A 26350-nucleotide genomic window follows, 5' to 3' on the forward strand; every position below is an offset into this window, starting at 1 on the left:
TGTCATCCAATCGCATACTAACATTGTCTTACAAAAAGTAATAGGTCATCTATTCTATTTTTATGTACAAACTAAAATAACAATGGCCGACATTGTTGACAAAACCCCTTGAGGCACACCTACAGGGTTGCTCCTCCATTCAGACAGTAACACCACTTTGAGTTTTAAACTCTTTGAACTCTATTTACTAAATAAGAGCAAAAAACCACTTAAGAAACTATGTCATCAAAATTATATGATTCGAGTACAGACAATAGTAGCCTATGGTTTGACACACTCAAAAGCTCGACTAAAGTCCAAGAGCATTAATATTGATTAACTTCCTCTGATCCATGGCTCGTCTGATATCATCTGTTACTCTTATCAGGGCAGTTTGAGTGCTGTATACAGGGCGATAACCAGACTGGTATTTGAAACAGGATATTATTTACATTAAACATATTCGAGCTGACCTGTTTATATGCAGAGCTTATCAAAGAAATTTTTCCCTAGGACACACACACAGAAATATTTATAGAAACCTGTAGTGTTTGCATTCTAAAGGATTATCAATCTTTGGTAATGGCAGAATTAATGCTCTCTTCCACTGACTAGGATAAACACTAGAATTATTAAGTGAATAGTTAAAAATGTAACATAAAAACATATTTTATTTCATCATACACTAATTTGATGAATTTTAATGGTATGCCATCATTTCCCACTGCATTAGAGGAAATGTTTTTAAAATTTAAATCTCACTATGAATTAATTCTACAGTAATATTAGTAAACTTAAAAATTATTATGAAGTATCTCCATAGTTCTCTCTTACTCTTGTAATATTCAATCAGGTTATTGACCCTATACCATTATTAACACCACAAAAATAGTTATTAAGGTCATTGATGTTAAAAATAGGGTCTGAAAGTATGTTTCTTTTCCTTACCAGCACCCTGAATCTTATTTAAAAATCTTCCATATGTCTTTGCTCGACTTTTTGTTCCTCTAGTAACAAACGAAAATGACGATTCCTCGCATCTCTCTGTATCTCTTAATTCTATTTCTTAACTGTCTGTACTCTTCCCAGTCCCCCACATTGTTTGTTCTAACATAACGCTTTATATTCGAGGAGAGAGAGAGAGAGAGGAGAGAGACGAGAGAGAGGAGAGAGAGAAAGAGAAGATGGGAGAGAGAGAGAGAGAGAGAGATGGGAGAGAGAGAGAGAGAGAGGGAGAGAGAGAGAGAGAGAGAGAGAGAGAGTTGAGAGAGAGAGAGAGAGAGTGAGAGAGAGAGAGAGAGAGGAGCGAAGAGAGAGAGTGAGACGTCCCGGCGGAGCTAGTACTTTTTGTGATTCAATGTTTATTTTATATACATATAACCAAACCTTTCTATCTAGCCACAAAATGAAATATTACGAGTATTCCAGCAAATTATTCGATGAAATATTCTAAATCAAACAAAAAAGGTTTCCACATTCTTTACTAATCAAATATGAAACATATCAAAGGTATAATCTGTATCTTTCAGTTAGCAGCGAATATAGCGAACACAAGTTAACTGTAACAACTGTAATGAAACACAAGCTTAGTGAGGTGGACGTTACGCTAAGGAATATTGAACAGATCAAAAGCACAATCTGCCTCTTTCAGTTAGCAGTGAACATGGCTAGTAAAAGTTAGTTTAACAACAGTAATTTAACAGGGGTTCAGGCTGATCAGCTCTAGCCCGGATCTACAAACCTTTTCTCGGTATACTCTGACGAGTTGGTGTTTTAATTGGATTAGCAGCCGAAGTTGCCTAACGCGGGGGAATGTCTGCTTTGTGTTGTTTAATTAACATTACAGATATTTTAATCAATATTTTTGTTAGTAACCTCTTAGAACATGTTTTTAATTATTTTAAGTAGGCCTTATATCATGTTAATAACTATACCATTGTAATCCAAAACTTATTTTATACATTTATAAATTGCCAATTTACCAAATTACCTCGGTACCATAAAATTTGGTTTATTACACTAGAATTAGTGTACTATAATGTTTGTTTTAATAGTAATGTAGTTAGTTATTTGATTGATTTATGACAAAAATACCATAAATAAATAAATAGATCAATTAACATTATCCAAACAAGAAATGTAATGTACTTTGTGATTTTAAATTATACAATAAACATGGGGAAATAGTTTACTCTACTTTAATAAACTAGTATATTTGTAAATTATTTTCAAATTGGTCATACAAGAGAAAAAACGAATTTTTCAGTTACGTTTTATTGAATCCTGATAAAAAGACAATAACGATGAGGATTACTCAGAAATGCTTGATGTTTTGAAGAATTCGTAAACTTTAATACAGATTCATTTATATGACCACCGATTTGAAACCATTATAAATATAAATGTTCTTTTTCCTAAGCTCGCGTTGAGAAGAAAATAGTTAATCTAAATTCTAGTATAACAGTAAAAACACACAAAGATCAAAAGTTTTGATTTTTTTAAGTAAACAACGTTTAAGACAAAATAATTGGATACTGAACAATTCAATATATTATGACGTATATTAACAGGCATGTTTCTGCCTCTTAATTCAAATAAAGTTTACAACATTTGGCAATAATACAATTTACATATAAGCTCATAACACTGCATTTCACAACCAATTTTAAGTAAAACTGTTGATGATAGAGTTCACGAACTTGAAAAGGTCGTTAACCGGTGATTGTGTTAACTAAGTTAACTGTCCATAATCCGCATTTTGATAAGTTGTAAGATTTCTATTGCAATGTTCAAAGTGAACAATATCGTATTATTGATCAAGTTTTTCTGATTCAAACTTTGAAAATATCTATCGATGTTATGATAGTGATAACACATGAGGCTGAAGTGGAAGTTTGTTTTGTTTACACTCGTATCTTGGTTACAAACAAATTATCAATTTGTATTATTATTATTAATCTATTATAGTAGGTAAACAGAAAATAACAATAGCTTGTAGTATTTTTAAATGAAACAGTGTGCTTTAAAAATTATATTACGACTAAAAATTTGGATACCAATTTATTAGAAGTTATAGAGCCTGTTTAAAGCCAGTAAAAACTTGCCGTACATAAAAATGTTCATGTTTCTTTAAAGTGAATTTAACTACTTCATATCTTTTCCTTCCTTCCAGTTATACCAGAAAAGATATTTGATATTTTAACGGCGATAAGAGATTACAACAGAGCCTATTTAATACGTTACTGTAGTTTAAATGCAGTAAATTTATACTGTCAAATGTTCTTTGAGTAAGAAAATCTATTACTTACCAAATCTAGCACCTGAGCAGTAAGGCGAGAGTAAAGAATAGTAGTAAAAGGTTTTAATTTTGTATTTGATATAAGCTAAAGTTTGTTAGACCATATTTTTTCTAACGTATTAAGGGTGGACGTATTCTATAAAAGAGAAAGATTATTTATACTTGTAAAATATTACGAATATTTATTGACATCATGGATAAAATGAATGTAAGCTTTAATTTTAAATTAAAATTTTATCCATTATAGGGCAAAACGGTGTGTAAATCCAACGAAATTAAATAAAAAGTAAATTTGAAATGGGGATCATATGAAAATATCAAACAAATGACGTAATATTTTATTTTAAAAATTACAGCATAAAGCAATCCTGAGTTAAAACAGAATAAGTAAATTGCTGTTATATTTGAACAATGAATTTCCTCGGGACACTTTACTTAAGGTTGAGAAAACTGAGGGTGAATATCTCAAGAGAGGAGGCCATTTTTATTCAGAGCTTAAACGGATTTTCCGCGTGAAAACGGCGCGGAGAGAGCACAGAACTGCTGTAGGCATAAAGAACTCTGCAGGGACTGACTGATATTAGCGTCATCACACGGGCTCCTCCAGTTTTTACGGTTTATGTCGAGACTGGTAGCTTCGTTTGGTTCATTTCAAGGATAAAAGAAAAACAACGTTCAGCGTTTAAATTAATTGGACTGTAATGGAATTGTAAAAATACTATCTCTACTATATTATTTAAACGTGCCTCCCCCCCCAACACACACACACACACACACACACACACACACATTTCCCGAAACATTTAGGATGAACACTTTGAACAAACAGTTTATACCAACATATGACCTAGAAACTATAGTTTTACGCAAATGCGTTTAGGCTGAGTTAGCTAAGGTGTCCTATACGTGTATTACGAGAAAGTTTATTGCCATTAATACATTGCCATTAATTACATCTATTTAAAATAATTTTATCTAATTGAAAGAAAACTTGCACCCAAACTTGAGGTAATGGTTTAAATCTCAAAGTTTTCAAACATATATAATATAAACTTATGTCTAGGATTAATTGTTTGTAAAGTTCTAAGTGACAAAGCCATTTTAATGTAGTTTGTTTTCCAAAATATGAAATTGAAAGAAAACTTGCACCCAAACTTGAGGTAATGGTTTAAATCTCAAAGTTTTCAAACATATATAATATAAACTTATGTCTAGGATTAATTGTTTGTAAAGTTCTAAGTGACAAAGCCATTTTAATGTAGTTTGTTTTCCAAAATATGTTATCTTTTCAAATTGCGGACAATTTAAGTTTTTACTTAACGTACGGTGAATTCTACAAATTGTAAATAAAAACATCGATATACAAAATTCCTTATTTAGAAAATTTACCCATTATACAAAGTTTTAGAAAAGTTAAATGGGTATAACTAAAAAAATAAATTGAACGTTACAGCATGTATACCTTATTTTTAACGGAAGAAAAAAATTAAAAACAATTTTAACCACGCATTAATCACTAATAGTTTTCAGTAAAAAGTAAAACATATCCATTTTTACTGGTGTAAAAAACTGTTGGTAAAATTTGTTAATAATAATGTAACTATTTAAAAATTAGGAGACTGAAACATATAAAGTATCACGGTTTAGAAAAGGTATAACATCTTGCAAATTTTGACGTGACAACGTCTTAAATTAGGTTGCGGCTCGGAGTCACTCATGAAAAAGTGTAACGCCCGGTAACGTTACGATGCCCGTCCAGTGGGTCCGCCGCACGGGATAAAGCAGATAACTGTGGGTCCGCCGCACGGGATAAAGCAGATAACTATGTTTATTCGTGAAAATGTGGAGTGCTTAGATTCGTCATTTACAACAACTACAACAATAAAGGTAAATAATTGTACACTGATATTTCATTATCGTAAACTATGATTGATTGATTAATTGTTAGATTGACACAAAAGTTGAGAAACTGAGTTTATAGGTTATGTCATACTATTGACAAATGTTGATAGTGTTAAGTAAATTATTAGTTTAAATCACTCTGCAATCAATCGTAATTCAGTCGATTGAGAAGAAACAGCGCGTATTGCTAGTCAAACATTTAAAATAACAAATTATAACCTCTAACCTGTCATAACAGTGCGACCAAACAAACGAACTAAACCGACCAATCACCACGCGCGGAGTTAGAATTTAACTGTGTTTAGCAAGAATTTCAAATTCCAATTTTAGTAAATGTTTTATTCAACTTTACCATTTACAATAACAAATTTTAATTAATTTCAAATTATGTACAATGTTTTAGTAAACAAAATATATTTCTATAGTTAAAATTTGTGCAATTCTTATTTTCATTCAATTCCTTGTTCCTATTGTGCAATTTAATAATATTCATATCAATAAATATTCTACCGAGAAAAAGACGTTGTCACGTAAAATCTTCGCCCGTAAAACCGACTTTACAGGCAACCATAATTTTTTTTTTAAATGAATTTATTATAAAATTGCATAACACAGGAACATATTTCACTAAACTTCTTAAAAAATAAATCAAAATTTAACAGTCCTAACTAAAAATATCTTTAATTTAGTATAAATGAATTTTCAGAATAGGTGGCTGGACATCTGATTTGCATCTATCTCTTATTGATACAAACATACAGGCAGTAAAGCGGAACGTTGCGGTCAATCTCGTGTTAAGTAATTAAGCGTGACACAGTATGTGCAGTATGTACTCTTACATCGAACTCCTTCTATCAGAACATTTCGAAAGATTAACCACATGGGAGTATCTTCACACACTGTACTAAAAGGTGGCTGAATCTACCAATAAATCTCTTCATCTACACATAATACAGCTATAGTGTGAATGTTAAGTTTAGCATGTCATCATTTTAAATTCCGCCTGGAGCATCCTCTTAGATCTGACAGTGTCACATACTAACCTCCTGGATTCTGGACTTCACGTCCGATCCAGCAAGACCGAAACATTAGAATACCCTGGCAATACTAATTTTTTCCTTGTTCATAATTTGATTGTGAAGGAAACATGGTTTTACGGGTATTTGCCATTATTAATTGTCAAAAACTTGTAACTAATGTAATACATTATTACAATCTAGGTTAACCGAACCAATATTACCAGAGAGGTGTGACACGCATAAGTCGGGAATCATAAAATGTTATCTCCGTGCACACTATCTCTAAAACAAAGCACTAATTATTAAAACCGAACAAAAGAATACAGGTTACACAACAGGTCTGTGCTGAACGACCAACCACTGGGAACTTTCAAGTGGCCAATAGTAAATTGCGATCGTCACAGTATAAACAAGATGTGGCTCCGGTTTATTTTAACCTTTATTGTAATAATGTATTGGATTAGTTATCTATTTAAGGAAAAGATAAGATTGCAGATCTTGATACAACACTGCTGATTTCTTACATTTACTGAACGATGAAAAATGTCCGGAAAATGTTTCCTTCCCTAGTACATCTGTATTTAATACGCACTCTCGCAAATACGATGAGTAGTTTTTGTTTTCGTGATGCATCATCCAGTGACGACTCTTTCCAAAAATGTTGTTATTTTTATTTTGCACGTACATCGAATGGCTTAAGAGCCAGTGCTACTTGACACCACATTGAATTTATTCACATAACTTGAATGTCCATATATACTTTTAATATTTTATTTTTGGTAATACGATTATTACCAAAAATAAAAAAAAAAAAACTATTTTACTTTAGATACGTTTAATAAACATAAATAACTTGTAAGTGTTATCGATATCGTTTAATGTAATTTAGGAAAAGATTAAAATTTCTTTCTGGTAGTCGTTTAGAACTTTTTTTAATTTTATGAAAAATGAGACATGGTTTGAATTTGCATTAAGCATATATCTAATATGCTAAAACCTGTATATTCCATTATCAAAAGTGAAACTAATGCCATAATTCTACGAAATATACTAATGGGTTATCCAATACTATATATTTTACGGGATATTATGTCCTTTAGAAAAGACTCTTCCAAGATTCTAAGACCGATAGTGATGGTTCTTTATAATTATATTTATAAGTATTTCCATTTATAAGACCTGTAGTGAAGTTTCCCGATATTTCTAAAACCAACAGTGAGGGATTATATTTCCCATAATCCTATGACCAACATGTAAGAGGATAATGGAGCTCAAAAATTAAAATTTTCTATTGGGTAAAGTGGGTAAAAATCAAGATCGGTTTGATAAAGCGAGCTCTTAAGAATTCTGAACTATCGTCAGTGGCCGAGAACACATCTTGTCAGGTCAGGACACTCAAAGGAGCGGTCGTGCTCGTATTGCTGATTACTCATTTGACTATAGTTATACTCAAACTGTGATTAAAATAACTCCCTTAAACTCTGTATCAGAGTTCTAAGTGCGTATGAAAATCAACAATTGTTTTAAACAACAATACAGGAGTGAGGCAAAGATAGAGAAATGTATTTAATGAAAGTAAAAATGATAAGAAAATATAAGAGTGAGGAGTTATTGAAAGCCTGAACTACTGTGCAGAAAATACTTTGTCTGTTTGTAGAAGCACATGTGATACTAGAGTGTCTGTAGTAGTAAAGCAACTTGTGCTATTGCTAGGATTATTGATTAGTAAGGGAGTTTTGTTAAATAGTTAAACAGAAATGTTTTCAGATTGTATTCAACTTCTACATCTAAACTGAGGTCAACTGTTTATTAAAAGCCTATGCGATATTCAAGTACTACAGTAGGTTAATGGTTTGCGTTGTAGCCCGTGCTATTGATTCGATGGGGAGCTTGTAGTGAACACGGACACAGCTATGTTTTCAAGCTTTAATACTTATTAGAAACCTACGTGACGTTAAAAGTTATTTAAATATTATGTATTCTATGATTACGTCAAAAGATGCTTTGTTACCTTACACAATAATTGTTATCACTGTACTTTGAAGGCAGTGGGACAATTGATTTACTTTTAAAAATGTTTAGTTTTTTTAACTCAGTACTCTTAAAATGATAAACTTAACTGTTATTTTAGTCGTAATACAGATAGCAATGTTTATTCGGTTTTTGTTATTATTAATTGAAACAAAAAGCAGCAACACTATGTTTTGAGATCTGCAATCTGATTTATTTGCCATGTAGATAACTAATCGGGCACAATGACAGAACACTATTAAAACCTGTTTTCTTTGTTGTAGTGAAACAACTAATTACCTTGCATTTTCCCAGAAACACAACACTTACTTGAGACATTTTTATGTTCTTAATTGTGGCCGTAGATTATGGGTTTGAATTTCAAAAAGGGATCAAATTAATTTTCAGTTCTGTTATTTACGGCTAAACATAATTTTTGAATGCATACAAATGTGATTGCTCTCACATAAAATAATATACACGTGTATATTTATTTTATTTATATTTTGTTATTATTATATTTATTTTATAAATAACCAGTAAATATATTGAAAAACTAAAAGGAACGTGGATGCGTGTTAGTAATATTTCTGTAATTATATTGTTAAAATGTGATATTTCCTATACAATTATGACTAAAATATGCTCGTAAAAGAGTTTTAAATGTAATACTGTTCTAGGGGCTAAATAATGGAAAATGGAATTGTAAGATGGAAGCCTTTGCAGCCGGCTCCTAAAATAAACAAACCATACCAGTGCGTTATGACACGCTGAATTTAGATATTTCAACAAACACTTTTGTGGTGACTCCGAACACAATATCTCTAAAATGTATACTTTTTAACTAATGAATCTCTTGGCTCCATTTCGTAGCCCGTTTGAATAGAATTTGCACGTTAACTAATAAACATCGTAGCCTATCCTGAAGTAGTTCCGGAGTAGAATATCCACCCACAATTATTATTAACTAAACTAAAAATGCAGGTTATACCCCTCAACTCGCAATAACGAGCCACTGACAACAGATCGTTGTCCAGTAGTAATTGCCCATCGTTACGGAATAACAAGATGACGGCATATCGGCTCAAAATCAATTTGCTTATTGCCGTAGTACAGAGATCGCATAGGCAAGAGCCAAAATAAAATAAAATTACTATAGTACTAGCATACTGTTGTACTAAATTTAACGTTTAAAAACTAAAGCTAGTCTTTTTATCTACTAAATAATTCTTGACACGAAAGTGTCACCCACAAAATCTTGTTCTTGCAGTCACACACTTCAGAGATAATAGCAGACAGTTAAACGGGTAGCGTGAGTTTCGTTTTTGAAGAAAATGATGGTAAGATCAGATTAAATTGGAGAATGTTAGTGTTTTAACGGAGTTGATATCTACGCGTATTTTTAATATGAGATAATATGAATAAGTTAAAGTTTTTTAATTAAAAATTTAAATGAAACGAAGAACAAAACCGTAAGGACAAGGTGGTCTGTCCTTAACTCCCTCTCTATTTACCCCTGTACTGTTGTTCTAGTTTTGAATGACTTGTACTCTTACACGAAATAAAAAAAAACTTTTCTCGGTCTCGTACCTGATCTGTTGTTCAGTGCCTGTTCTGTGCAATATCATAGTTTGTGATTACTATTGCTTTTTTTACGTAGAAATCGTTTGGGATTGCTTTTGACTTTGATTAATTAGTTTTTTATTTATATGTAAGCTTAACCTAATATCATATGGTTTTTAAGACTCACGAAAAAACAAAAGATAACATTCCTCAAAATTGAGTGTTCGGGTTTCTAACATAAAATAGTTCTAAATGTTCGAAAACATACATTTTTAAGCCATACATCGTTAATAATAAAATAGAAACAAAGAATAGATTGCAAGTAAATTTTATAATTTTTAGAGAAATCTCACCCATCATACCAACTCGCAGTCTTTACAGATTCGGTGGGCAAAATAAACCAACATGTATGTTTCTGGCTGTACTTGGCGTATTGAAGGTTAACAAAACTACCATTACTTAATATAAGAAAACGCCCAATGGTTTGCAAATACAAAATCGGTTCTCTGAATTGAAGGTTACGTTTAAAACATTTCTATTGAAGAATCTAGGCATTGCATTGTATAGAGAAGAAGGCATTGCAGGATACACTAAAAAAAAATTCTAAAATTCTAAATAATGCATAAAACGATATATTTTATTGAAATAAGTATCAGAAAACGTATTTGCAATTTAAAATGACTCATTTTTAATTCATAGCTCGTAAATACAAAGGCACATGCATTTCTATATTACTATATTCAGAATAAGATTGCTTGTAAATCAGAAAAACTGCATATTTTCCAAATGAAGTGAATTAAAATAAAGATGTAAATAAAGCTTAAATGTAATATCAAGAACGTATATAATTATACATCTCTATTAATTAGAGTATAACTGTGTTATAATAGTTTGATTATACAGTGTACCAGGGCATTATGAAAATAATACATTTATACAATAATACATTAAACATGTAACGAAAACTTTAAGATAAAATATATACGAGTATGTTAATAATATATAAGTATTTATTGTACCTTCATATAACAGAACGAAATTTGATTATAACTGGAATTTAAAATTTGTAACTAATTATGAATGAAATGGAATTATAAAAAAATATTTGATATGCATTCAGGAGTCGCAATCCTACCTAGACAGGAAGGTGGGAAAATACAATTTTTGTCGGCGAAGGAAACACAATCAACCTCTGAATATTATATTTCCGTCTACCTTTTCAAAGCTCCAATATTGTGCGAACAACTAAATTCTCTCAGGTGTTTGGCATAACTTAAACGAGCTGTGTTTACTGTTTTAATTTTTAGAAGTGAATGCTCTTTCAGGGCAGACTTCTGGTCGAGACACCGGGTTTATGCGAGTTAATATCCGTTGAAATTATATTAACAAAGATGTTTTAGCTTATGGCCACATTTTAAATGGACAAAAACGATAAATTCTTTGAGTTTCCACGCAACTAAAATAAAATGTATACTTTTGGTAATCGATCTAACATATTATAAAAGAAGTTTTATATTTCCATATTCTAAAAAACGTGAGTAACTCGGTCTGCAGCAGATAAGTAGTTTAACGAGTCTAAACGCTCTATAACAAGTAAATTTATATAATTCAAAAAGTAATGTAAGTAACTATAGCTTAAAGTAATCAAATATAAAAAATAAACAAAAAATAATAAGCATGATCTAATTTGATTCCTTAAAAATGTTTTTGATTGTTTTATTGAATAAAACGCATACAAATGCAATATATACAGAATTGTTTTGACAACATCATATTTTCAAACCTTCCTCAGATAACTAAAACAGCAGTGTTGTTAAAATTATAATAATTAATATATAATAAAATTATTGTATATGTACTGAAGTTAGTAACGTTTATAACAATAAGGTAATGTAGAATGGTGGTTGATAATTTGGCTGTAGTAAACCATTGTTACAGTAACACAAAGCTATGTATCATGCACTACCAATATGGCTTCAAAGTGCTTTATCCGATAAATGTAGGTTTTCAACAGTTTGATAAAAACAATATTTCCACTTATTCCCTTATTATAAAATGAGCTATACTGAGATAAATTTTAACGAACCGTCTTAATCCTATTGAAAATATGGTAATCTATTGCTCTATGTGATAAATTATAAAAAAAAATTATTTATCTATTATAATTATTTTGGACAACCTACCAAAATGGTATGTACAAACGTTTTTAAGAAAAAAACTGCGAAACATGAATTTTTATATTGACGCGTGTATGTGCTTACTTGTCAGTGATATTTATCTATTCCAATCATCCTCTTGAAAATATTTCAAAATCATATTTCATATACGTACATATGTACATAAAACAAAGTCTGGTTAGTTACACCATTTATAACTCAAGAACTGATTATGATGAACTGTACCGATTATAATGATCTCTGATTTGTTGGGTTCGTCTCCGCCCCCGAATAGTAGAATAACTATATAATAGGGGAAATCAACTATAGTACAACAATACTATGACTGGAATAAATTTCAATGGCCATAGTTGTACACATATGGATATATTTTCTTGGTAATTAAAATAAGGCAAATTTAGCGTTGGCGTCAAAAACTTAATTAACTCGAACTACAATGCTCGTAAACGTTCAACACTTACGAAATTGTACGTTTATACAGGTATTAAAATTGAAGCCATTTAGTGTTCTCAAAGATAATAGATAGCTAAATTATATCGCTAAGTAAAAGTAAATATAGTTTTATGCTTCTCGGGTTATTATAAAAATAAAACTTGGTATAATAAGCAGTTAAACATACCAGAAAGAATCATTTAACAAAGAATTTTAAGGGGACAGAAGTTTGTATTTGAGACAAATTTTAATATGTATGTTATTATAGAATGTTGAGTAAATTTAAAAAATCTTAATACATTATAATGAACAAAAATTATTTTATTCTTACACAATATTCAATATTATATTAGATTTAAGATCATGGGCAGAAAAAAAGGTGATAATGAATACCTACGTATATCTCAGAAATATGCATCGTAGAGAGTAAGTAAAAAGTGTGGAGATCTCAGACCGTTAAAACCCCTTTTATTTTGAAAAGTGTTTGATATATTGTAAGATTTGAAATGAAAAAGTATTCTTTTTAAATAACAGGTAATATAACTGCCATTACAGAGTTTTCACAGCAATACTATTTATAACTATTAAAGAATCTTCAATTTAATATAGTTTTTAAGTTGAAAGCTATGCATGAAGGTTACGAGTGCCTTTATTTTAAATACGTCAGGAAGGATATTTTACTTTTGTCATATTCAAACAATAGAGATACTCTGAGATGGTAATATTCCAAAAAAATAGTAATTGAACACGATCAAGATATCCAGTTCTATTCCTGGCCATTTACCATTCATCGAATCAGCTCCATTCAAATGATTCAGTTTGCAGCCAAGTTCCAGGTGAGAAGTTGGCGAGACTCCTAATTGATAGTTCCTGATTGGTCAGACCCCACCTTAGGCATTTCAATTTCCAGCTCAATCGCGGCAATTGATTGTAACTCACTCTGTTAATTTGTATGTTAATCTGTCACGAGTTGGGCATTAACAGCTCGTCAACAAGGATATGGAAAGAGCAAGCGTCACCACATTACAGTATTTTGAGTTGTTAAATCACGATCACACTTAATTATTTAAGCATACCAAATTTTAAAGCACATTTTTAAAACAATGAGTTCTATAAATCTGGAGGTCAGTATGTTTTTGAAAGATGCCTAAAGTGCAGATGTTTTAATTGAATTCTTTAGACAGTTATGTATAAGGCTGTTGAAATTTAAATTTAGATTATTAAAAAATGTGGATTTTTGGATAGGTTTATCGTATTTTTTAACAGAACTTCAATATGTATTACAATACAAGTCTTCTGAAGTACTTAATCGGAATTGAAGTTAATTCTGCTGCCTTTTGGTTATGCACTAAACAAATTTTAAACGAAGTTGAAATACTTTAAAAGATGTTTCTCAGAGCCAACAGCTTGACTATTTAAATGTCACCACGCATTGATGATGTAAGTTCACAAAATGATATAAAGTTTTAAATGTAAAAAACGTATATGGTATAATTTTCTGATGTTACTGAAGCTTTTGACATGGTAAATCATATCTAGTTTAAGAAAATAATAACAAAACATATACTGTATTTTACTAATAAGGAGGGTTACTAAATGTGGTTTTAAAACTATTTAACAGAAAGAAAAGATCGAGTGTAAAAGTTATGGAATATAGAGTAAAGTGTGAAATATGTGAAGTTGAATATGTTGTGCCTCAGCGCTCCGTGTTGGGAGCAATACTGTTTCTAATATATATTAATGACTTGTGTAACGCAACATTTCATGGGGACATTACCTCACTTGCAGACGAAACTGCTCTTTAGTATGTCTAGATAAATGGGAGGACTTCGTGGGCCTAATTAATTTACATTTACAACAGGAACAAAAACACAATTTGTTTGAATTATTTCTTTTACATTATTATGTCCAAGATCTAGAGGTGCTTTTTTAATGAATTAATGAAAGAAAATTGGGTTGGTCCTTGGTTGTTATAATTTTGTCAAACTTATCAAAACACTTTTCGGTGTTATGCGATCTTCAGAGTGATCGTACAAATATTCTCTTTACAGAAAAAACACATTGAAACTTTTTTTAATGTACAGTACATACAATTTCATTGTAGTGATACAATATTGTAGTTTTTACTATTACTTATACTTGATGTTATAATATTAAAAACTTTGATATATCTTGTTCGTTAGACTGGTACATAGGATGTCAGTTCTGATTACACAATAATTGTTTACTACAATGAAATAGGAAAGATGAAAAAAATTAAATGTAAGTTTAGTATCTAAATGTAATTTAATATGGTGATTCGTATCAACACTCTAAAGAAGAATACCAGCATTGATAAAACATGTGACTTTTTAATTATAAAAAAACTCTATATTTAAAAGACTGTATATTTACTTCTTATACTAAATTGTTTGAATCAAGTTCGTCAAGAGTAAATATCAAAATAACCTTACTTATAAACCCGTAGAAGTGTTTAGAGTGTTGAAAAACTTAACGTAAGTTCTGCTGAAGGGCGGGTTGTGATACACTATCAATTAAATACTTATTTTTTTAAATTTGTGTAAACTATTGATTGCTTTGTCATGATTAGCTATCTTTATATTTAGCCACTTTTAAAAGTAAAAAATGACTACGAATTATTAGTATTAGTCTCTTTTGCAGACTCAGTTTGGAGCCACACATCGTTGCCACTGTATTGCTACTGTTTAATAATCTATCCGGTATAGCCGCAACCACTGCATCAAGTTAAGCATCAGTTAATGAGACACCAATGAGTTTATTAGGATCAACTTATTACATATATAAAAGTATCTAACACATTAAAACTATCGCATTACATGCATAGCAGTCTCGGGTACATAGCGGTCGTAGTATTACATGCATAGCAGTTGAAATTACGTGACAATCATCGCATTACACGCATAGCGGTCTCGGTAACGTGGCGGTCACATTATTACATGCATAGCAGTTGAAATTACGTGACAATCATCGCATTACACGCATAGCGGTCTCGGTAACTTGGCGATCATATTATTACATGCATAGCAGTTGAAATTACGTGAAAATCATCGCATTACACGCATAGCGGTCTCGGTAACGTGGCGGTCATATATTATTACATCCATAGCAGTTGAAATTACGTGACAATCATCGCATTACACGTATAGTGGTGTCGGTAACTTGGCGATCATATTATTACATGCATAGCAGTTGAAATTACGTGAAAATCATCGCATTACACGCATAGCGGTCTCGGTAACGTGGTGGTCATATTATTACATGCATAGCAGTTGAAATTACGTGAAAATCATCGCATTATACGCATAGCGGTGTCGGTAACTTGGTGGTCATATTATTACATCCATAGCAGTTGAAATTACGTGACATTCGTCGCATTACACGCATAGCGGTCTTGGTAACGTGGCGGTCATATTATTACATGCATAGCAGTTGAAATTGCGTGAAAACCATCGCATTACACTCATAGCGGTCTCGGTAACGTGGCGGTCATATTATTACATGCATAGCAGTTGAAATTACGTGACAATCATCGCATTACACGCATAGTGGTGTCGGTAACTTGGCGGTCATATTGTTACATGCATAGCAGTTGAAATTACGTGAAAATCATCGCATTACACGCATAGCGGTCTCGGTAACGTGGCGGTCATATTATTACATGCAAAGCAGTTGAAATTACGTGACAATCATCGCATTACACGCATAGCGGTCTTGGTAATGTGGCGGTCTTATTATTACATGCATAGCAAATACGGATAGTTCATTCGTTTGCTAAGTGAATATAACCCAAACTGGCTCTGAAAGATAAGTAACTTAAATCCATGTTGTAAGGTAGGGATATATTACCATTTCTCCTCCGGGTATTCTGTTAATAGATGTTCGCCACCGTTACATATATGGAAATCCAAGCAAAACCAATTAATTGTAGAGTAAAGAACTACTAGAATAGTCTAATAATTGGTATTTTACTAGATATATTGATATTAACACATTGACTGCAGTGGACACTAATACTCCGGGTATAGTCATGTCGCAGTAAAGGTATAGCCAAGGATAGTATACATTTGGTGGCCTCTAATATTTCTAAATAAGCTGAAGTAGCAACATATCTGTGAATGAAATCTTGATTGTGTACTGTTTATTTTAAGTTGTACATTTATTTTTGATAGAAAAAATTACATTTGTATCCATAAAGAGTTTATTTCATCGACATAAATGGAACATAGGGATACAGGGATGAGGACTAACCTCGAGTCCGGTCGAGTCGTACATACTCTGCAACTCCGGACCGACATTCTCCAGCAGTGTGCGGCGCTCTTCAAGAAAATCTGTAAACATACAACAACATAAATACCAGTAGCTTTACCGGGCAGAAAAAGTTAGATATGTAACAGATATCCCAAGTCATATATGTTTTGGACCTGTATTTTTATTGTACTTCATTTTACTTGTAACGTAATAATATTTTACGATTTAAATTATATTGGTAATGTCTAATACAAAATTAACATTTTCATCAAATATTGTAATCCATATGTGTTTTAGAAATTCTAAAAGACGTAATGTGATAAGAGATGGAGGTTTTTGATATCCATATCCCTGACTTGAAAAACACTTAAATTCCAAATAATGTTGCGTATTAGGATCATATTTTATAGTCTATCAATATTACCAAAATTAAAAAAAATATTTTTGTCGAATGTGAACTATACTTCATTTCATCAGTTCTCCTACAAAGAATAAACACATTTTGTAGCAATAAGATATCTCAAGGCAGTCCCAAATTATTAAAGCATCCATACACACTCTTGCAATATTATATATAAATAAAATTAAATGTGATACATGGATGTTTGATAATCTCGCGAAACATAGTGACATTTACATTACTTGGATATGTAAACACAAATGCATAAATTTATTCCGAAATACCACCAACAAATACTCTTGAAAGTGATATAAAGACAATTTATTTACTGTCAAGATAAGCAATATTTTTGAAAGCTACACAGTATACCAGTACTTTGTACATATTTGCCTGAATACATTCTAAAACTACAGGATAATCCTGTATATTAGGATAATTAAATTTATTACAATTACAATGTTATAACTGAACTAAATCATAAGAACGCTTCAAGTAAATATAATGCAAATTATAATAAATGCTCCTTTAAATTGTTAATTTGGCAATTTGTAAAAAGACGTATTTTCAGCATAAGTGGTATTTTTTGTTTAAAAAATATAAATTCTATTTTTGTAACTTTTTCTTTTTATATAGTGTCATACGGATGTCATATCTCAATTTCCTTATATTCACGGCATCTGAAAAAAAAAATATTTGAAAACATCTAAACTGGTAATATATTTAATTCTTTAAAATACTGCCTTACTGCATATCGCCAATTAAGTTTAAAGATAGTTCTCAACGTTTTTTAATTGTGAGAATTTTATCTAGGCTTTCCTTAGAAGTTGCTCCATATAAGCCAATTCCATAAGATATGGGAGTGTATGTGGGTAAGATAAACAAATTAAAAAACAGTTGGGTTGCATAAGTAAGACATACATAGAATCATCAAGGGCACGTCGAGTCCGTTTTACACTGATGAGAAATACGATACTGATTAGGTAAAATAATATAGATATAATTCCTAGTCAGGAAGAAAGGAAATAGATGATGAACGTAACAGGGATTGAGAAACGAGAGCATATACTGTACTGTATCAGGTTTACTTATATTCATACTTGCGAAAGACAAATATCTAGTTATGTACAGCTAGGCAGTGAGGGTTACACACACACACACACACACACACACACACACACACACACACACACACACACACACACACACACACACACACACACACACACACACACACACACACACTCGCGCGCGCGCGCACGCATTACGCGTGTTTGAAAAACGCGTGTCTTTGTGTGTAAGCCCGCGCAGGTTGGACCACTATATATTTATCTCGAAAGCAGTTTGACGTATAGAGGAGATTTGACACCAATGTGGATCTATTGATGAATAAAGCACACCCGCAGGGTAGGATTTTTCGCTCTACCTTCGCTTAAACCCGTACTGGAAAACACTGTTTAACTGTAGTAGGTTTCCCATTTCTCAGTCCAACTTATATGTATATTCCTGTAAAGTTTGTTCCAAAGATTATATTAGCAAAACAATAATTTCTCACTCTTTTAATCGAGATTAATAAGATTTTTCTGATGTATACCCATCTGAAATTTTTTGCAAAACTATTTTTAGCTTCAATAATGTAAAGATAATATAAAACGTAATACAAATAAATAACCGTTGTGAAACTTGCACTGTAAGGGTTCTAGATAATTTCGAATTTAAGGAAACATTGCGCAATAATATCTTTTCAGTTGGTTATAAATCAGAAAAAATCTTCCTCATAAGTCTAATAGTCTCTATGCAATTATTTTGATTCATTAAAAAATTACGGCATAAAAAGAGGATGTCGCCACTTTTTACACTGAAAAATGCTTGCTCTTATTGATCCTATTTCCGAATCCACCTCTCCTTATCTTGCTTAGAATTGATAAGATAACACCCGATTCATAAAGACCGAAACATGTTCTTGGGTCTTTTCTAATATGTCCCCGCATTCACAAAGATCGTAATTAAAGCGGTTAATTCATTGTCAATTGAAAAGCGGGAAATCCTGAAACTCTGGTTGGTCACTTTTACCGACGAATCACGAGTTTGGCCACCTCCTACCTATATAAGGTACGAGCGTTTTCCACTCGTTTTATCTTATCAGTGATAAACGCGCGCCGCTTGATCTGGGCTTGGACTTTGCAAGCTCGAGTTAATTTTTTTTTTCTAAAAGAGCAAGCATCGCGTGATCTAACCCATTCTGAAAATTTTGTTGATCCTACAACAGGAGCACACACACAAAGAATCGAATAGCTCTGGGCGTCGCGTCGCGTCGGCAAAACGGCGTAATAGGAACGAATGCGGTACAAGTCGCAACTTGCTAGACTCATACTGATGAGTTTGTGTGGAAACATCGCCACCAAAACACAGATTTGTTCGAACAAATCCTGGAGGACATTAAAGCGTTCTGGCCACCAGAATAGTATATTATTTTAAACATCTTTCATTACTAATTTGTGTTTTTTCGTACAAATTAATAAACTCGTTTTTCAACTGTTTTTTGCAAGTTATTGTCAAAAATGTAGCTTAACCTAACCTCAATTACCAGAGGAGAAATTATTAGAAATTACATTTGTAGCTCTAGTAACGTAATTTAACTTATAGAAATTAAAATAGAGAATGCGGGTACATACTAGAAAAGACCCATGTTCTTTAACAACATTGTTTCTACATAGCCAATATGCCAACTATATATTGATATAAGAAGTTAACTTATGATTTTAAAGAAAATTGGTAAGAAATCAGATGACATAACGGAATTTTACCGATTTCATAATTTAAAAGTTTGTAGTTGTTGTACGAATACGCAGATGACGATACGATGCGATGTGAAACTATTAAACAGATGTTAACATGATAACATGAGACAGACGGTGGAGTCACTGGCCAGGAGGGTGAGGAGCATCGACGAAGTGGAGAAGCCATTCGTACGTCCGGTGGTTAGCGAGCGGCAGTCCCACGACAACGCAGTAATTTTGCCAGAGTTTTTAAGCGTAGGTTATAGATACTCCATAAATACAGATAAGGACATGGCAAGTAAGGACTTTTTTTATTACTGTATTTTTAATTTTTGTTTGCAGCATTTATATTACAATTTTCGTTTGACATTATAGTTTGTAGAATTTATTGGCATGTGCATGTGTATTTTTAAATAAGACTTAACAAAGTGAAAAATGGAAATATTTTTGCAGCGACGTTTAATATTAATATTACTACTAGGACACTCAGCATTCAAAATTAAATATTGATTGTACTATACCCAACCTATAATTAAATTATAAATACGTATGGGTAGAAGTATGTGTGTGTGTATGCATGTGAGTATATGTGTGTGTGTGTGTGTGTGTGTGTGTGTGTGTGTGTTGTGTGTGTGTGTGTGTGCGTGTGCGTGTGCGTGCGTTGTGTGTGTGTGTGTGTGTATGCATGTGAGTATGTATGTGTGTATGCACTTGAGTATGTATGTGTATGTGTACACGGCTAACGAAAAATATCAAAATAATGTTTTTATAAAACAGTTTATCCCATCTTACTATTAGTTATTTATTATATAAAAATAACAAGTTACTGTAGAAAACAATAATTAATGTATAAATAATATTAATTAATAAATATTTTCATGCCAATGAGATTATAAGTTTCAGAATGTAAATTTTTTAATTCGAGATTATAAGTTTCAGAATGTAAATTTTTTAATTCTTTTAACTTTTTACCATTTTTACAGCCATCTTTACTGTCCAAAGGTTAACAGATAATGTTTTTTGCATGGTCAGTGCGATGTTAATTGTATATTAGGTCTAATTTCCGTCTATGTCTTTTTTATATATGGAATAATAATTCTTATAGTCAGTCTTTTGAATATATGACACACACAATTATAAGCATGCACATGTCAGAATTTATACTGAAGTATATTTTTTAATTTAATTAGTTATTCATATGTTAATAACAATTTATATTTTTGTTTGTGCTAGTTACATTTCATTGTGGCATGTAATATAAGATACGTGATTTATTTTTAGCATATCTATATTTGGAAAGTTTTAAATTGCATAAATTTGTAAAGTTGCTTCTTGTTTATTTTAAACATAAGTTGCAGCATAGCATAGATGTACCTATACCGATAATGCTTCTTAAACGTTATTCCATGTATATATTTTTAATTTTTATTTCATATGTATTAAATTAAACAAAAATATTTATTTTATTACTATATCATATGATATTGGTATTTGGTTTCAACTACATATAAGTTTTTGTTATATTAATATTGTTTTTTTTTAACAGGTAGCTATACATTTGGTTTTAGTTTAATTTTGATGATGTTGTAGTTTTTATCAAGTGTAGTGATATCTGTATAGATATATAGAGCGCGGGTGGGCTGAGCATGGTGTACAATGAGCAGGTTGCGCAATGGGCGAGTTTATGATGATGAAATTGTCAATTCTAGAGCTGTGAATGCATGTGTTTATGATTATGTTGATAGTTTTGATTTTTTTCTCAGAAAATGAAGACGTAAATAAAAATCGAGTGACAATCCTTAGCTTGAATATTCGTAGCTGTAAAAAGAATTTTGATGAGCTAAAGTATCATTTTGAACAACTATAAGTATAAAATTTGACATAATTATTTTAACAGAGACTTGGAATGGATGAGTTGCAGTGTAAATGTGAGTATGGATGGGTATGATAGATTCGTAAAATAAGGAAAGTATGAATCAGAATGATGGCGTGATTGTTTTCGTTAATAAATGTTTTTCAGTATGTCATGCGGAAGTGAATCTGAGCGGTGCCACATGTTTGAAACTAGATATAACGTTTGGCAGGGAGCGGATGTCGTTGCTCGCCATTTACCGGAGTCCGTCCGGTGACCTTGACTCTTTCATTAGTGATCTCGAGGTATATCTTGAAACCAGGCATAGGGATCGGGTTCACTGGCTGATTGGTGATATAATATTGTTGTATTTTACCTTGAAAACCAACGATCCACTGTCACAACGCAACGATATCTTGATGTAATGTATGGAGCTGGTTTCATTAGTTGCATTAATGTGCCAACCAGAGTTACTGGATTTTCCAAAAGTTGTATTGATCATATATTTACGGATATTAAAACTACGGACGGTGTGAAGTCGGCGGTCATCAAAGCGGAAATTACGGATCACTATTGTTACTGTCTCGCAAAGTCAACAGAGTTTAATTAAAAGTAAAAGAAAACCAATCGTCTTTAGTTAAAAAACACAATATATTGACTTTGATATTGTTGGCCGTCTTGTCTCTGAAAGAAATTGGACACCGATTTTAGAGATCGAGGATGTTAATATCTGTCTGCATCTAAGTTTGTTGAATATTTGCAAGATATTCTATTACAATCCTCAATTAATAAGAACCCAATTTCTTTCTAAGCACGTCAAGCTAAAGCCGTGGGTTACCGTTGGACTAATTAAATCAATTCGAGTTAGAGATAAAATGAGTAAGCAGCTCAAAGGCCAGCCTTTTAATACAATGTTTTAAAAACTCGTTTCAAGCAATATAGAAATCTCTTAAATAAAAGTAATTAAAATTGGCTAAAGAAATGTATTTTAGAAATAAAATTAATGAATCAAAAAATAATAATAAGCTCTTGTGGAAAAATATTGCTGAAATTATGGACATGAATAAAAAAAAGATTCCTTTCCTATTGAACAGTTTTCTGGACGGTAAACTTAATATTGAGACAAATGATATAAATAATGTAGCTAACACATTAAAATGAGTACTATGTTAGGGGTGGGTGCCAACTTAGCCAGTTGCTGTGCCTCCCGTGACTGAAGTCGTTATGAATGACGAGGATTACGGGGCGAATTCTTACTTCCAGCTGGACCGATATCCGAGGAATGTCCTTGCTCGTGTTGTACAAAACCTTAGAGGCGGGTCTGCTCCGGGAGAAGATGGAATCCCGGCTACTCTTATCAAAATGTTTTTTAATTTCTTAAAGCTTCCACTTCTACATATTATAAACAATAGTATGTCACAGGGAATTTTCCCAGCATCTTTTAAAATGGGTAAAGTAATCCCAATCTATAAGGGAGGCCCAAAAAATCGATGTGTTAGCTTCAGACCAATAACTTTAACTAGTGTTTTTATCTAAATTATTGGAAAAATGTGTCAGAATTCAACTCGAAAAATATTTAAACATCAATAAATATTCTTGTACAAAATCAATTCGGTTTCAGAAAAGATAAGAATTTGAATGACGATTTATATTTGCTAACTAAAAGTGTTCATGACACGATTAGCCGTAATAAAAAACCATTATTGATTTTTTATAGATTTAGCTAAAGCTTTTGATACAGTTGATAGACAACTATTACTACAAAAAATTAAAATATATTGGAATACAAGGGAAACTCTTGGAGATGGTTCAAAAGTTATTTGTCCGATCGGTATCAAGTTGTTTCCGTTTTGGGCCATACAAGCGTTCCTCAAAAAATTGAGTATGGGGTTTTGCAAGGCAGTACTCTTGGACCCTTGCTTTTCTTAATTTTTATTAACAATCTAGGAAGATTGACTTTGCTTAAAGGACAGATATTTCTTTATGCGGACGACACCGCTTTGTTATTTGAGGGTGAAAGCTGGGAGGAAGTGAGGGATGTGGCTGAGCGCGGTCTACTCACTGTCAAAGCGCTGGTTTGATCAATGTCGGCTCACAGTTAATATAGCCAAAACTAAATGTATGCCAATCTCTATACGGGCTGACGGCGATCCTTTTGTTTTTAAGCTACGGTTGCATACTTGTGGTGGCCAGGAGATGGATGCGTTTTGTGTGAATGTATTGATAGGGTGAGTGAGTATAAATACTTGGGTGTAGTTTTTGACAATCGTTTGAAGTGGTGTAATCACGTAGCTTACATGCGGAATAAACTTCGTAAATTTATCTCTATATTCTGTAATCTGCGTAATATACTTACAATAGATCTTTTAAAAACTGTATACTATGCTTATGTGCAATCAATTCTTCAGTATGGTAATTTAGCATGGGGTGTGGCTGTTTCCAAAATAACCTTGCTCCCTTAGAAGTCGTTCAAAAAACTATTATAAAAGTAGCTCTGAAGCGAAATCGTACTTATCCAACCAATTTATTATTTGAAGAATTTAAAGTTTTTAACGTCTCGCAATTATATATCCGAACATTAATTTTGTACATTTTTCAACATCGAGATTCAATTTTCATTCACAGTAACCACAGCCAATTTTACGCGTTCTTCACTTCATAACAGAATTTTTGTTCCTAGACTCGTTAAAGCCTTTAATTCAACATCATCTCACTATATTGCTCATATAATTTTCTCAAAATTACCATACTTTATAAAAAACCCAAGACCTTGCACTATTAGTACGTACAAAAAATTAGTCAATAAATGGTTAGTAGATGCTGGGCGAGATGGATTTCGTCAGTATTTTTCCTCAATCTACACCTAGATATGCTTTTTTTATGTATTAAATTTCTGTTATATTTTTTTATTACAATCAATGTTAGTCTGAGTGTTTGGTGAGTTTGTACAATCGGTTTGACTGCAGGCCAACGAGTACGTGTAGTGCGTGCATGTGTGCGTGTGCGTGATTGGTGTGTGTGTGTGTGTGTGTGTGTTGTGTGTGTGTGTGTGTGTGTGTGTGTGTGTGTGTGTGTGTTTAGTGTGTGTGCGTGGGTGTGCAGTGTGTGGTCCAAGTCTCTCTCTACTTATATCGGCTAATTTTTAATTAAGTCTTTCTGATTGCTCTTTTTTATGTAAGTTACAAGTTTTTATAAATTACATTTTTAAGTCTTCAAATTATATTTTCTAAATAAGTATATTCCTTTCAAATTTTAGATTATTTATTAACTGAATATTGCTCATGTATTCCATGCTCTGGCCTTGTATGGTTTATTTTAGAGGTTAAATCTTCATTTTCTCATTTGTTAATGAAAATGTTTTTATTAATGACAATTCATTTCCTTATTTTAATTTAAGTTTTTTGTGTGTTATTGGTAGTGCAGACTGAGGAACTCGTTCCCCACACACAGGATGATGCCCATGTGGGGGATAATTTCCTATAAGTTTTTTATTATGTATTATATTTAACTCTGTACATAAATTTTGGAAATAAATCAATCAATCAATCAATCAATATGAAATACAATACAGAGCGTGAAGCGACGGGGATATTTTGTGCCATATGTTAGTATACTATATTAGATAATGTCGCATCACTTCGCTGTCTGTGTATTCTCACCGTTAATATGGTAAGGCAATATTCGAAAGGTAAAATTTATTTAAAAACTAAATCAGATCTACACTACTGTACTTTCACTCTAATTTGAGATGTAACATTTATAATGTTATACACGGTTTATAATATAATATCCACATATCAGATAATTATTTTCTTTGTCTATGTATAGGTTGGATACACTGAATAACAATGGCTAACTGAATAGAGGCCAACTCTGTTGTAGAGGAACTCAGACCTGTTCCAAAACACATCTAACTTTATTAATTAAATTATAGAGTCCCCAAATGGCTTGTGTATACTGAACACGCCTAAATGGAACCTGAATTTTATATCCGTCGAACACCCTGCATATACATATATACATGATATAGTAATGTATGACCTAACATTTTATAATTAAAGAATATTTATATAAATAAAATTATACTAGTTTTAGAATTGTTATTTTTAAATATAAAAAGATCTGCTGATTCTAACACAATTTGATTGGAACATAATGACTTGATAACTGAATTGTTTAACGTTCTAATACTAAAGGACCTCACAGTGTTTGGAGTGAGACAACTTTATGGAAACGGATGAATGATTTATAAAGGAGTAGCTTTACGACTCTTGCCACAAAGATATTCATAAATAACCTTTCTGCCCTTGGCTCTCCGTTGAAGACGCAATCAGTTTCCCCCGAGGCCGAGGCAGAAAGCCGCTTGGCGACCTCCCAAATCACGGCATTCTGCCTGAGTTACCGCTTTACCTTCTTTTCACGGGATTCTGAATTCTAATCTTATTCCAGTATTTTCAGCATTTTATACCAAACCAAGTTATCCAAGATCTAATATTGTATTGCTAAACAACAGATTATTGCGAACTATTTATTGCAGCAGCATGGACAGATCAAACTTCCATAGTTCGTGCTCACACTATAGTTAAAGTAGATATAAAATATCACTAAAGACCGTGGATTTTTCAAAATACTCATTTTACTATTATTATTGTTAAAATTTCTTTTATGGGAT

General features: G+C 32.0%; 1 protein-coding gene across 1 annotated transcript in view; it reads right to left on the reverse strand.

Moving 5' to 3' along the window:
- LOC124357184 overlaps window positions 1-26350 on the reverse strand; it is a 183003-nt gene that overhangs the window by 97128 nt on the left and 59525 nt on the right. Inside the window, exon 2 of the mRNA XM_046808705.1 lies at window positions 16650-16729. Coding sequence (XP_046664661.1) covers window positions 16650-16729 — 80 coding nt within the window. The remainder of the gene's footprint in view (window positions 1-16649; window positions 16730-26350) is intronic.

Source organism: Homalodisca vitripennis, chromosome 3, assembly GCF_021130785.1.
Source record: "Homalodisca vitripennis isolate AUS2020 chromosome 3, UT_GWSS_2.1, whole genome shotgun sequence".
NCBI lineage: Eukaryota > Metazoa > Arthropoda > Insecta > Hemiptera > Cicadellidae > Homalodisca > Homalodisca vitripennis.